This window comes from Hemiscyllium ocellatum, chromosome 19 (genome assembly GCF_020745735.1).
Source record: "Hemiscyllium ocellatum isolate sHemOce1 chromosome 19, sHemOce1.pat.X.cur, whole genome shotgun sequence".
NCBI lineage: Eukaryota > Metazoa > Chordata > Chondrichthyes > Orectolobiformes > Hemiscylliidae > Hemiscyllium > Hemiscyllium ocellatum.
Genome location: NC_083419.1, coordinates 4,203,906 through 4,217,158, shown reverse-complemented (window position 1 = coordinate 4,217,158; position 13,253 = coordinate 4,203,906). Strand labels below are relative to the sequence as shown.

The 13,253-nt window shown below is 38.9% G+C and overlaps 1 protein-coding gene across 4 annotated transcripts in view; it reads right to left on the bottom strand.

The window, feature by feature from the left end:
- gnptab (N-acetylglucosamine-1-phosphate transferase subunits alpha and beta) overlaps window positions 1–13,253 on the bottom strand; it is an 86,034-nt gene that overhangs the window by 67,615 nt on the left and 5,166 nt on the right. For 3 of the 4 annotated variants that reach the window (XM_060839599.1, XM_060839598.1, XM_060839600.1), the window contains exons 2-5: window positions 11,091–11,299; window positions 8,412–8,497; window positions 7,022–7,141; window positions 2,834–2,872 (exon numbers count right to left, since the gene is read on the bottom strand). In XM_060839599.1, the coding sequence (XP_060695582.1) occupies window positions 2,834–2,872; window positions 7,022–7,141; window positions 8,412–8,497; window positions 11,091–11,219 (374 nt within the window). In that variant the 5' untranslated portion in view covers window positions 11,220–11,299. Of the gene's footprint in view, window positions 1–2,833; window positions 2,873–7,021; window positions 7,142–8,411; window positions 8,498–11,090; window positions 11,300–13,253 lie in introns of those variants that run through there. The other variant, XM_060839601.1, reaches the window with a different exon arrangement.

Sequence of the window (13,253 nt, the reverse complement as noted above, 5' to 3'; positions counted from 1 at the left end):
GAGAAAGAGTCCAGAATTAGGAGAGCATAGGTTTAGGTGCGAGGGGAAGGATAAAGGAGGGACCTAAGGGGCAACTTTTTCACACAGAGTGGTGCATGTATGAGCTGCCAGAAGAAGTGGTGGAGGTAGGTACCATTACAGCAGTTAAAAGGCATCTGGATGGGTATAAATATTGGAAGGTTTTATAGGGATATGGGCCAAGTGGGACTAGATTAGGTTAGCATATGATTGGCATGGACGAATTGGACCAAAGAGTCTGTTTCTGTGCTTTACAATTCTATGACTCTCAAGAAATAATAATACAACGTACATATACAGAATAGAAATAAGGGATGAGACCAAAAAGATAGTTTACAAAAATATATTTAGATCAGTCTCGCAAAATGCAGATAGTTGAAGACTGGGGACAATGTAGTTGAGATTACTGATAGAGCTGATGTTGGTAAGGGAACAGCCCAGTATCATGACTCTTATTTTTGCAGACTGAGATTCTGTAATCCGGTGCTTGAATTCTAGGATTCATGGTGAGAATGCTCTTTGTCGTCCTGTTCACTTTTTAACTAGTTTGCAGCACTCAAACTTAGAGACATTATTTACCTGCAACATAGGGGGTGACTACAGGATAATTGTGACTGTCACATCACACTAACACTCAAACCCTCATATGAACAAGAGCCTTTAATCCCTCTAGTCCACTTCAGAAGAGTTGAAATTGACTTTTCAACCTGTCCTTGTATATGCCGGAAGGCAAAAACAAATGTGCACAACAGGTGGCTTTCTGCCGAGAGGTGTGATACACCTCGTTATCTCTTCTTGTTGAGTTTCTCTCTGTTTGAGGTTTCCCTCACAGTTTCATGCAGGGCTTTGTTAATTACTGAACTTAAATCCGCAATTCTTCTGAGCAGTTCTTTTAAAAGCAATACATTTTGGACTTAAAAATGAATAATGTCTCTAGCTACTTCAGGATTCTGATCCATTGTTATTTCAAATGTCCCACAGAATAAAAGTCATGATCATAATCTTCAAAATCCTGCCATACATAATCATGTTAAAGTCAAAAAGTGTAGCACTGGAAAAGCACAGCAAGTTAGGCAGCATCCAAGGAGGCAAGAGAGTCAATGTTTCAGGCATTATGCCCAAAATATCAATTCTCCTGCTCCTCGGATGCTGCCTGACCTGCTGTGCTTTTCCAGCACTATACTTTTCAACTCTGATCTCCAGCATCTGCAGTCCTCACTTTCTCCACAATTGTGTAAAAGTCAGGTTTCCAAAATTAAATTTTGAGCCAAAAAGCAGTGCAGCAATATATAAATATACAACAATACTGCCAATGTAATGGTAGCAGCTAACGGTACACACCAGTAATATTTTTGAGGGAATAAAATCCCATCGCTTGTTACATAACCGCTCACATGTAGTGATTTCAGAATTGCCAAATCAGACTGACTACTCGCTGAAGCATTTCATCATTAAAGTTCTATTTATTAAAAACACCAGTTATTATCACGGAGACAGATATTGACTTCTAAACCAATTTTTCAATTTCAAAAACACAGACATTTAAAAGTCATTTAGTCAAATTTGATTGTCAGCCACTGAAATGCGCCAAAACTATCAAATTCTGTTGGACATGCAGTGAAATCAGTCTGCTGTCACAGTCCAAAGTTGTTTCTCTTTGTATAGGTGGTACACCACCCATGGCTGACACTGAAACAAGAAAAAAATTTTTTGCTGGGGCAACATAATGGTTAGCATTGCTGACTCACAGCACCAGAGAGCCAGGTTCAACTCCAGCCTTGAGTGACTGTGCAAACTCCATTCAGACATTCTCCCAGCATCGGTTTGTGTTTCATTCTGGTGCTCTGGTTTCCTCCCACAATCCAAAGATGTGCAGGTTTGTTGGATTCGCCATTCTAACTTGCCCTGTAGAGTCCAAGGATTCGCAGGCTAAGCGGATTAGCCATCGCAGATGCAAGGTAACAAGGATGGGGTTGGGGGCTAGGTTTGGTGGGATGCGGATGCTTGACAGAGAATTAGCACAGACTCAATTAGCTGAATGGCCTCATTCCACTCTGTCATTTGACATTTTTACTTCTTCTGGGATGTAGGTACAGACAGCTACATCAGAAACAAAATCCATCCTGATGATTTTCACTGATGTACTTTGCAAATTCATCTTCCAAATTTGTCCATATAATAGACTTTCTTCTGTTTGCACATTTATTTTCAGACAATGTCCAGCATTTCCTCCAAACTCTAATATGTTTCTAAGATGCCTTGAATATTCTAGCTTCTGCACAATAATTTGTCTGCTTTGCAGTTTCAAGGCATTAGGTTTGAACTGGGTTGAGGTATCTGTCCCTTCTTGGATGTCATATCATCATATTAGAGGACAGGGACATAGCATACACCAGTGAGATTGTAGCCTTGGCAATTTGTGTTGAACTACCCAAACACAAGAAGCTTAATAAGCATCTTCAATTATATGCTAGTCTATGATTCTGTGAATTAATAGTTTTTCCACCAGGCAAGTTAGATTTTGGGGAGTGAGTGAATGAGCGCGTGCCAAGTCGAAAGAGTTTGGATATTTTGGTCAAAAGTCAAGGGTTGATTTTCTTAAAAATCAGATTACAATAGATAAAACCAGATCAATTATTACTCTCAGTCAAAGATCAGAATCTATCAAAACTAGTAAATGGCAATCATCATTTCATCAGCAAGATTGCCATCCAATGTATCCACAGTATGCTGAAATTACATCGTGCTAAAATACCAACATAATCAGTTATTAAAGAATTAAAGGTGCTGTGAAATTTAAGATCAAATAACTTACGTTTGCTTAGTGGCTTCTGTGGCATTTCCAAGACTCTCCCTAAAAATAAGGAAGATGGGAATTTGTTAGTAGAAAAAATTTAAAAATCTATTTCTTCAAACTAATTATGGTAAATGAGACCAGGACCAAATACATACACAAACAGGACCTTAAGCTTCTATCTCAAAAATTCATAAATTATATTTAGATTTACAATTTATGCTATTTTTTAAAAACAAAATCATAGGATGTGGGGGCCATTAGCTAGGACAGCATTTATTATCCATCCCTAAATGCCCTTAGGTAGTAGTGGTGTGCTGCCTTCTAGAACCACTGAAGTCCAAGTGCTGAAAGTACATGGAGGAAGTTCCAGGATTTTTACCCAGCAACGATGAAGAACTGGCAATATATTTCAAAGACAATACATGAAGTGGGCTTTGCAGGGAACTTACAAGTGGCGCTGATCCACATATTTGCTGTTTTTGTCCTTCTATATATGAAAAGGTTGGTGGTATGGAAAGTGTTTTCAGAGGAGCCTTGGTTAGTTGTAGTGCATCTTGTAGATAGTGGCAATAGTATGTACAATCAGTGGTGGTTGGAATCAATATTAATGGTTTCAATAGGAGGCCAACATGTGGCTGCTTTATACGGACGGTGTCCAGCTTCTCATGTGCTGTTAAAACTGTTTTAATTCAGGTAAGTGGAGAGTATGCCTTTATACTCCTAACTTTGTGCTTGTAAATGGTAGACAGGCTTTAAGGAGTCAGGTAGCAAGTTACCACTGCAGTTTCCCAACCTCTGCCTGCTCAATAGTAACCCTTCATGCTTTTAACAGTGGACCAGTCAGCAATGGAACTGTAAGTAATCGGACAGACAGTATGGAAAGACTCAAGAATCTAACTTCAGGCACAACAGATAAAGGGACAACTATTGGGGGGTGGGGGCTCATGGTCAACACAGGACCAAGGATGTTGCAATTAAATGCACACAGTATATCAAATAAGGTAAATAAACTTGAGAGCACACGGTGAAACTGACAGGTACCATGTTGTGGGTACCACAGAAAAATGGCTGCAAGGCAATCAGGGTTGGGAACTAAATACCCAAGGATACATGTCCTATGAAGAGGACAGGTAGATGGGCAAAGATGCCCTCTAGCAAGAAATGAAATTTAATCAATAACAAAGTGATCATCATCATAGGTATAGAGCCTGCGTGGTAGCGTTAGGGAACAACAAAGGAAAAAGATTCTTGATGGGAGTTATGTATAGGCCTTCTAGCAGTAGTCAGGATGTAGGGAAGAAAATAAATCAGAACTTAAAAAGGGCATTTTAGAAAGGCACTATTAAAATAATCATGGGCAATTTCAATATGCAGATTGACCAAGAAATTCAGATCGAGAGCAGATCTCAAGAAAAGGGATTTGTGGAATTCTTACAAGATTTTTTTTGGAGAAGCTTGTGGTGGAGTCCAGTAGGGAACAGGCAATTCTGGATTTGGTGATGTATAATGAGGCAGACTTGATTAGGAAGTTTAAGGTAAAGGAACGCTTTGGCGGCATAACAGGATAGAATTCACCTTGCAGTTTGGAGGGGGAGAAGCTGGAATCAGATATAACAATATTACAATTGAGGAAAGGTAACTAAAAAGACACAAGGAAGGAGCTGGCAGAGTTGATTGAAAGGGGAGGACCCTTGCAGAGGAAACATGATAGCAGCAATGGAAATAATTCAGATGGTACAACAAAAATTCATTCCAGGAAAATGAGGGGAGGATGAGACAACCAGGTCTGACAACAGAAGTCAGGAACAGCGTAAAAGCATACAATGTAGTGAAGATTGGTAAAGATTAGTGGGAGGCCAGAGGATTGGGAAACCTTTAAGAAGGGAGGGAGGCAAAAGACAGGAAATTATAGACAGATTAGTCGGACCTCAGTCATTAGCAAGGTTTTAGAATCCATTATTAAGGGGAGATTGCAGAGTACTTGGAAGTACATAGTAAATTTGGGATTTCAGTTAGTACGGCTTCATCAACAGAACGTCATGGCTGACAGGTTGAACTGTTGAGGAGCCAATGAACAAGTTAGACAAAGGAGAACAAGTGGACACGATCAATTTAGATTTCCAGAAGGCCTCTGATAAGGTGCCATGCAGGAGGCTCCTAAATAAGCTCAGAACCCACTGTGCTAGAGGCAGGTGCTGACATGGACAAAGGATTGGCTGATTGGGAGAATGCAGAGAGTGGAGATAAAGCAGTCTTTTTCAGGATGGCAGACAGTGACTAGTGGAATTCTACAGGGATCGTGTCAGGACCGCAACTATTCACGTTATACATTAACGATCTGGACAAAAGAACTGTGTGCACTGTTGCTGAGTTTGCAGATGAAACAAAGAGATAAAAGATACATGAAGAGACAAATAGTGTTGAGGAAGTGGGTTTGGCTGCAGAAGGACTTGGAGAGACTAGGAGAATGGGTAAAGAAGTGGATGAAGGGATACCATGTAGGAAAATGAGAGATTATGCACTTTGGTAGGAAGAATAGATGCACAGACTATTTTCTCAATAGGGAAAGGCTTTGGAAATCTGAAGCACAAAGGGATTTAGGCACCGTGGTTCAGGATTCTCTTAAGGTTAACATTCAGGTTCATTGACAATTAGGAAGAGAAATGTAACATTAGTATTCATTTCGAGGGGCTAGAATACAATCAGCAGAGATGCACTGCTTAGGCAATATCAGGCTCTGGTCAGAATATTGTGAGCAGTTTTGGTACTTAAGGAAGGCTGTGCTGGCATTGGAGGGGGTCCAAAATGATCTCAGGAATGAAGGATTGGTCATATGCAGAGAGAGGTTGAGGACTCTGATTCTGTACTCCATGGAGTTTAGAAGGGTGACAGGAGATCTGATTGAAACTTTTCAGAATACTGAGAAGCCTGGACAGATTGGACATGGACAAGGTGCTTCCAATCGTAGGAGAAACTACAACCGAGGGCAGTGCCTCAGAGTGAAGAGTTGAGAAAAATAGCCACGATCAAACAATACAGCAGAATCAACTGGGCAAATGGCTGAGTTCTGCTCCGCTATCTATGGTCTAATGAAAGTCGAGGGGGAATGACTGGATTTTGTCTTGTTGTAAATGATCGTTGCTTGTACTTGCGTGGTGTGAATGTTACTTGCACTTATCACATCAAGTTAAGCCCAATATGGACGAAGAACAAGAATAGGCCCCTTAAACAGGCCACTCAGCAAGATCATGGCTGATTTAATTTTGCCCTCAACTCTACATCCATAAATACCTCCAATAATCATTCATCATCTTTGTAAACAAGAATGTATCACTGCCTAATTATTTTAAGTTTCTCCATTCACTACCCTCTGGGGAAAGAAATTCTAAAGACTCAACCTTTGAAAAAAGATTCCTCGTCAGTGTTTTAAATGGGGACCCCATAATTTTAAACAATGACTCCTACTTCTAGATTCTTCCACAAGAGGAATCATCCTTTCAATATCCAGTGGAAGTTAGGTGCCGGCACGTGGCTGCGAGTGTGCAACAAAGGATTTTGAAGGATAGAACACTACCCTGAGGAAGTTGGATAGCTGAAATGATTGACTTCCAACAACCATATCATTTATAATTTACCTAACAATGTATCATATGATAATTATGAAAATGTGAATAATGAGAATTATCAAAAAATTCAGACCAGCAACTGTAGGTGTGTAATATAATTTCACTGATGTGTTCATCATATTCGTACTTTAGCATACTTAGATTTAAATATACAGTACTAACTTTTATACCTATATACAGTCCTTTAATTAATTCTCAGATGAAGATGCCTGTGAGAAATGTTGCTGGCTAGGCCACATGGGGCATCTTAGAGTCAACCAGGTTGTTGTGGAGTCACAGAAAAGGTAAGGGTATTAGGTTTGTTTCTCTGATATTTTTAGTGACCCCATTACCTCAGAACAATTCATCCAGATTTGAAACAACTTTAGCCAGTAGTTCATTTATTTCTTTTACATTAAATTCAAAGTCTCAAGTATAGGATCAGAACCTTCACCTCCTGTAATACTAGTCCAGTAACATAGCAATGACTAGTGTAACTTATTTCAGATCTGGACAGAAACCTGGACAATAAGAGGATGGAAAACCAGAATTTGTAAACTGCTGCCAAAACAAACATTAAATGCTTAAAGGAAAAACACACTTCAGTGCTTGCTGGTCATTCTTCATCTGTTCTCTTACTTCGTGTAGTTCCTTCAGCAAACCTGGATCTGTACCATTCACCCATGTATAGACCACATCAATTGGCATTGGCAGACACAACCTAATACATAAAAAGTATAAAATTATTACACTTATTCCAATAGTTATATATACTTACGGAATGATACTTTTCAATATGCTGGAGAACAAAACCTTTCTGTAAAGTACATTACTATTACTTACATAATAGTGCAATTAATTTCATCAACTTTTAAACAATTGGTTAATATTTCAGTGCTTTTCTGTTATTCCAAGTGTTTGAAAAGTGGTACAATGTCACAATCATTTTAAGCATATTTCAGTTGAGGTAGCATACAACCTGTGAGCTTTACTCTCCCCAAAACATCTGGAAAGTAGCTGTGCACACAAACTCAACTAAATTTTAATACATTTGAATAGTTTGCTTGAAGCATTCTTTCAATGATTAGCACATCTAAGCTGAAGATAACTGATCCTTTCAAAATTCTGAGCAAAAACCTTTTTTTCTTACCAAATGATTTAACCACTCCCTCAAACTCTATACTGTATGCACTAGAGTAAACTTTATTTTCTTTATTTGGCACCCATATGGTCTCCAAGCCTGCCAATGTATACTGTACATATACTGATGCAATGTTAACCCATCTTTCATTGCAACATGTGCCAGCTGACACTCATTGGAAATAATTTTGTCCGAGTCGAAAGGTTGTGGATTCATGCCATACTCTAAACTCTGAAGTACAAACTTGAGGCAGGAACTTTGGTGTAGAACTGAGAGAGTTTGTGATGTTGCAGATGAAATCCTCTGTGTTAAATTAAGGACAAGTCTTCTTTCAGTGGATTTAAAAGATCCTATGGCATTATTTTGAACAGCAAGGGTTCCTGGTCAATATTTATCCCTCAATCAATAAATTATTTCATCAGTGTCATACTATACTTTGTGGGAGTGTGCTAAGCGGCTGTCACCTCTTTCTTAGGTCACAACAATAAATACTCTTCAAAATGTACTATTTGGTCCTAAAGTACTTTGAGACATTAAGGTCATGAACGCAGCTATATAAATACACATCTTTCTTTTTAAGTTTTAACTTTAACACAAGGGTATGTTCACCATTTCTTGGAGCATTCCTGATTAAAAATCAGCACTTTGCTTAAATATATCTGAACATACATTACTTTCAATCGCAAAGGAACAACTGATGTGCCCCTTTAATAGCCAATCACTGAAGAAACCTACCAACAAAACAGACAGAAAGAAAGATTGATCATATTTTAATGTGTTCAATTCTTTCATTTGCAATCTGCAAGATTCAAAACAAGTAACCAAGTATCTGAGACTCCCTGTATTTTACCTATTTTGGAACGATTTTCCAGCCATATTATCACGATAAGAATCAAACATGACATGATATTGGTCTCTGCTCCATTCCAAGACAACCTTGAAAAAATAATCAAATTGAAAAATAAATTTAGAATATTTTCCATTTACATACAAAACATTTTCCTATACAGTTCAATGAAATCTTAAGAAAATTGTCCTAATGCACAAAAGTTTAACTTTACGAGATGCATGAGAAATTAAATATCTTGAGCTATAAATGTCAATTAAACGGGATTATATTCCAGACTCAGTAATAGCCAGGTGTAATATTAAGGCCCAGGAGGAATTTTAGATTGAAACAGTCTGAAGAAGCTTGTGAGAAATCTACTCCACTGTGAAAGGTGAAACTGTAAAGCTTCCATATCAGGACAATACGAAAGCAAGAGCTAAACCATTAACAATCAATATTATTAAAATCATAGATTATTCCAGTGCCCCAAATTTCTAAATGTAAAAAATTAGAAACTAGCAAGGCAATCAGTAGAATAACGTGAAGAGCAAAGTAAGAATTCACAAAGAACAATTATTTGACCATTTTTGTATCTGTACATAGGAATAGGAGAAGACCAATTAGCCCTCAAGCCTGCTCTGCCATTCAATAAGATCATGGTAGCCATGTCACCTAATTCCACAGATCTGTCTTTGCCTCAAATCATTTGCTTACTTTAGATAACAAAATTCAACCAAAATAATAATTGACCCAATACCTGAAGAAGAGAGTTCCACATTTCTACCTTTTGCAGAAAAAAAACATGTGTCTAATTTTACTTCTGAAAAGTCTAGCTCTAAGTTTTTGTCCATATCTTATTATTCTAGACTCCTTAAAAAAATCAACAGTTTCTTTCAATCCATCTTCTAAACTATGGTCAGAACACTCTTAATCTTCTGATTTTCAGGGTTACACAATCTGAGTATGTTAAATCACACCTCATAATTTAACCTTAGAGTCCAGGTAGTATTCCAGTAAATCTACCCTACTATTTTTCCACGATTAACTTAATCATCCCAAGGAGTGGTGCCCAGTTCAGACGAGAGGTTACCCACCTGGAATGTTAACCTCTCCACAGCTGCTGCAGGTAATGCTGAGAGTTTTCAGCATTTTGCTGTTTTTATTTCATAGCTGACCAAGATTATTTTAAAATTGAGATATAAAATAGGCACAAAAAGATTGTGTTTCTAATTTACAGTCTACTTAATTATCAGGAGAAATCCAACTTCAATCAAATAGAATTTCAAAAGAAATCCACAAAAATTGATAAATTAATTTATTTAGCATTCTATTTAGTTTGGCAAGCTAAAAGGTTACCATTAGGCGTAAGGCCTGGAGAAATAAAAAAATCAAAAATTTCAAACGTACATTTCTATGCTATACTGTTATCACAAATTTCATTACAGTTGTAAAATAAATTACTGAAGCTACAACATTAGTTTATTCTGGTGCAGTGCAAAAAATTGCCAAGAGAAAGTGGAATACTACAAACAACTGTAATGGTCACTTAGGTCAGAATTATCAAGTGACACTCCTATGTACTCCTCCGCCATTTCCGCCATCTATAAACAGACCCCACCATCAGAGATATATTTCCCTTCCCACCTCTATCTGCTTTCCATAAAGACTGGTCCCTCCAAGACGACCTCGTCAGGTCCACGACCCCCCAACAACCCACCCTCCCTTCCCTGAACCTTCCCCTGCCACTGCAGGAATTGCAAAATCTGCACCCACACCTCCCCCCTTACCTCTCTCCAAGGCCCCAAAGGAGCACTTCACATCCAGAGTTTTACTTGCACTTCCACATGTCATTTACTGCCTCCATTGCTCCCAGTGCGGTCTCCTCTACATAGGGGAGACAGGACACTTGCAGAGCGCTTCAGAGAACATCTCCGGGTCCCCCCCATATACCAACCCCACCATCCTGTGGCCGAACACTTCAACTCATCCGTCCCACTCCACCAAGGACATGCAGCTCCTGGGCCTCCTCCATCACCACTCCCCAATCACCCGACACCTAGAGGAAGAATGCCTCATCTTCCACCTGGGGAACCTCCAACCCCATGGCATCAACGCAGATTTCACCAGTTTCCTCATTTCCCCTCCCTCCACCTTATCCCAGTTCCAACCTTCCAGCTCAGCACTGCCCTTATGACCTGTCCCATCTATCTGCTACACCCTCCCCTCCGACCTATCACCTTTATCCCCATATGCATCCACCTTTGCACCCTCAGCTACCTTCCACACCAGCCCTACCCCTTCCCATTTATCTCTCCACCCCTGAGGCTTCTAGCCTCATTCCAGATGAAGGGCTTTTGCCCAAAATGTCGATTTTCCTGCTCCTCAGATGCAGCTGACTTGCTATGCTTTTCCAGCATCCCACTCTCTACTCTAATCTCCAGCATCTGTATTCCTCACTTACTCCTACTATATACTTTGTTAATTATAATACGAATCTTATTTGATCTATCAAAACAAAGCATGGTTTGAAAAGTGGAAGCTAAGTGGCATGTGCATGATCTCTCAAACTTGTTCTAACCAATTCTGAAGAAAATACCTTTGGAATAAAAATATGGTTACACATGGGAGGCTCATTTAGCTAAATTTGCCCATAGTAACTGATTACATTTGTAATTATGCATAACTTTGCAAGTTCCTTACCTCTCCAAACTGAAAGCCTGACACAATCATGAGCACTAATCCACCAAAGCAGAGGTAAAGGCCATATTGATGGGATAGACAGGTGTAGGTCTGCCTCTGAACCAACTTCAGCAATGAATTGAAGACCATGGCCAACCTGTCATACCCTGCACAAACATACACCAACCGCTCCTCAAAGTCGCAAACTCATTTTTAGCAGGGGTAAATCACTGCAGAAATAAAAGAACACAAAAGCTCTCATATTATGTGTACACTAAAAAAATTCTACAGTTCAACATAAAGAAGCACCCTGGGGTGTGCGCTTAAGACTGGCTACCATTCATGCTCCCATGGCAAAGGGCATGCCTCTATTTATTTAACTTATGCAACTTGGTTGTTCAATAAAAAGACTAAACCTTTTAGCTATCACATATTCTGTATTTTCAAATATTCACTATGCTACTATCAAGCTTTTTCTTTTTTGCCAATTCTCAATCTAGTAAATTGCATTTTAAAAGTAATAATGTGGGCTACACATTACTAATGTCTCTCCATATGAACCGTACTGGTCTTGATGCAAACAGCTACTTTAAGACAGTTCTGCTACCATCAGTGTTGTTGCCCTCAGAAGCGAATGTAGGTTAACAGTGCATTAAAAAAATGTTCTTTCAAGGGGCATTAAAAGCATAAAATGCAGTCAAACACAAGTAATTGCTTTACGAGTTTTGAGAAGATTTGTAGCTCAGGTTGAGGTTTTGGATGTAGTTTGCTCGCAGAGCTGGAAGGTTCATTTCCAGATGTTTCGTTACCCTACTAGGTAACATCTTCAGTGGGCCTCAGGCAAAGCTATGCTGAAAATTCCTGTTCTCAATTTATATGTTTGGGTTTCTTTGGGTTGGTGATGTCATTTCCTGTGGTGAAGTCACTTCCTGTTCCCTTTCTCAGGGGGTGGTAGATGAGGTCTAACTCGATGTGTTTGTTGATATAGTTCCGGTTGGAATGCCATGCTTCCAGGAATTCTCGTGTCTCTCTCGGTTTGATTTGTCCTAGGATAGATGTGTTGTCCAGTCAAAGTAGTGTCCTTCCTCATCTATATGTAAGGATACTAGTGAGACAGAGTCATGTCTCTTTGTGGCTAGTTGGTGTTCATGTATCCTGGTGACTAGTTTTCTGCTTGTTGGTCCAATGCAGTGTTTGTTACAGTCCTTGCAAGGTATTTTGTAGATGACATTAGATTTGCTTGTTATCTGTATAGGGTCTTTCAAGTTCATTAGCTGCTGTTTTAGTGTGTTGGTGGGTTTGTGGGCTCCCATGATGCCAAAGGTTCTGAGTAGACTGGCAGTCATTTCAGAGATGTTTTTGATGTAGAGGAGAGTGGCTAGGGCTTCTGGACGTGTTTTGTCTGCTTGTTTGATGAGGACGGACACTACTTCGACTGGGACAACACATCCATCCTAGGACAAATCAAACAGAGTGACACACGAGAATTCCTAGAAGCATGGTATTCCAACCAGAACTCTATCAACAAACACATCGAGTTAGACCCTATCTACCACCCCTGAGAAAAGGAACAGGAAGTGACTTCACCGCAGTTCATGCTCTATGCTTTCTATCTACAACCATATTCTCATAAGGAACTTTACTAACACTAAGTGACCTCAAGCTATGTTTTAACTGAATTTTTAAAAATCTTACTAAAGAAATAAATTACACCTTAGCAGAAAATATTATACAATATAGTATATATATTCCTCCAATTATAAAACAGCAACATTACCCAAATTACAATGGCCAGTCGTAGAGATTCCCCAACTTTTGAAACATTATTACAAATAATATCAAAGATAAAGTCATGAAGAGTTACAATTTAATAATTTGTTTCAATGTATTTGAAAGAAGCTCTGAAGATAAGATTATTTGCCACAAAGTACATTGCACCACAGCTGTTACTATTAATATCCATCATCCAACTACACTTGAAACATTGCTCCTTCACTTTCTATTACCCTGCTCAGAATAAACATTCAACCAAGTTGAAAAATTCTAATGTCACTGAAAATTAATCAAATTTCAAAACGCTGCCCCACAGAGTAGTGTATGATTTTCAGAAATCCTGTAACCCTATTTAATAGAATGCATTTGCTTTATTCAGCCACCATTAGCTGGTAGCTACTTTATCCCCTA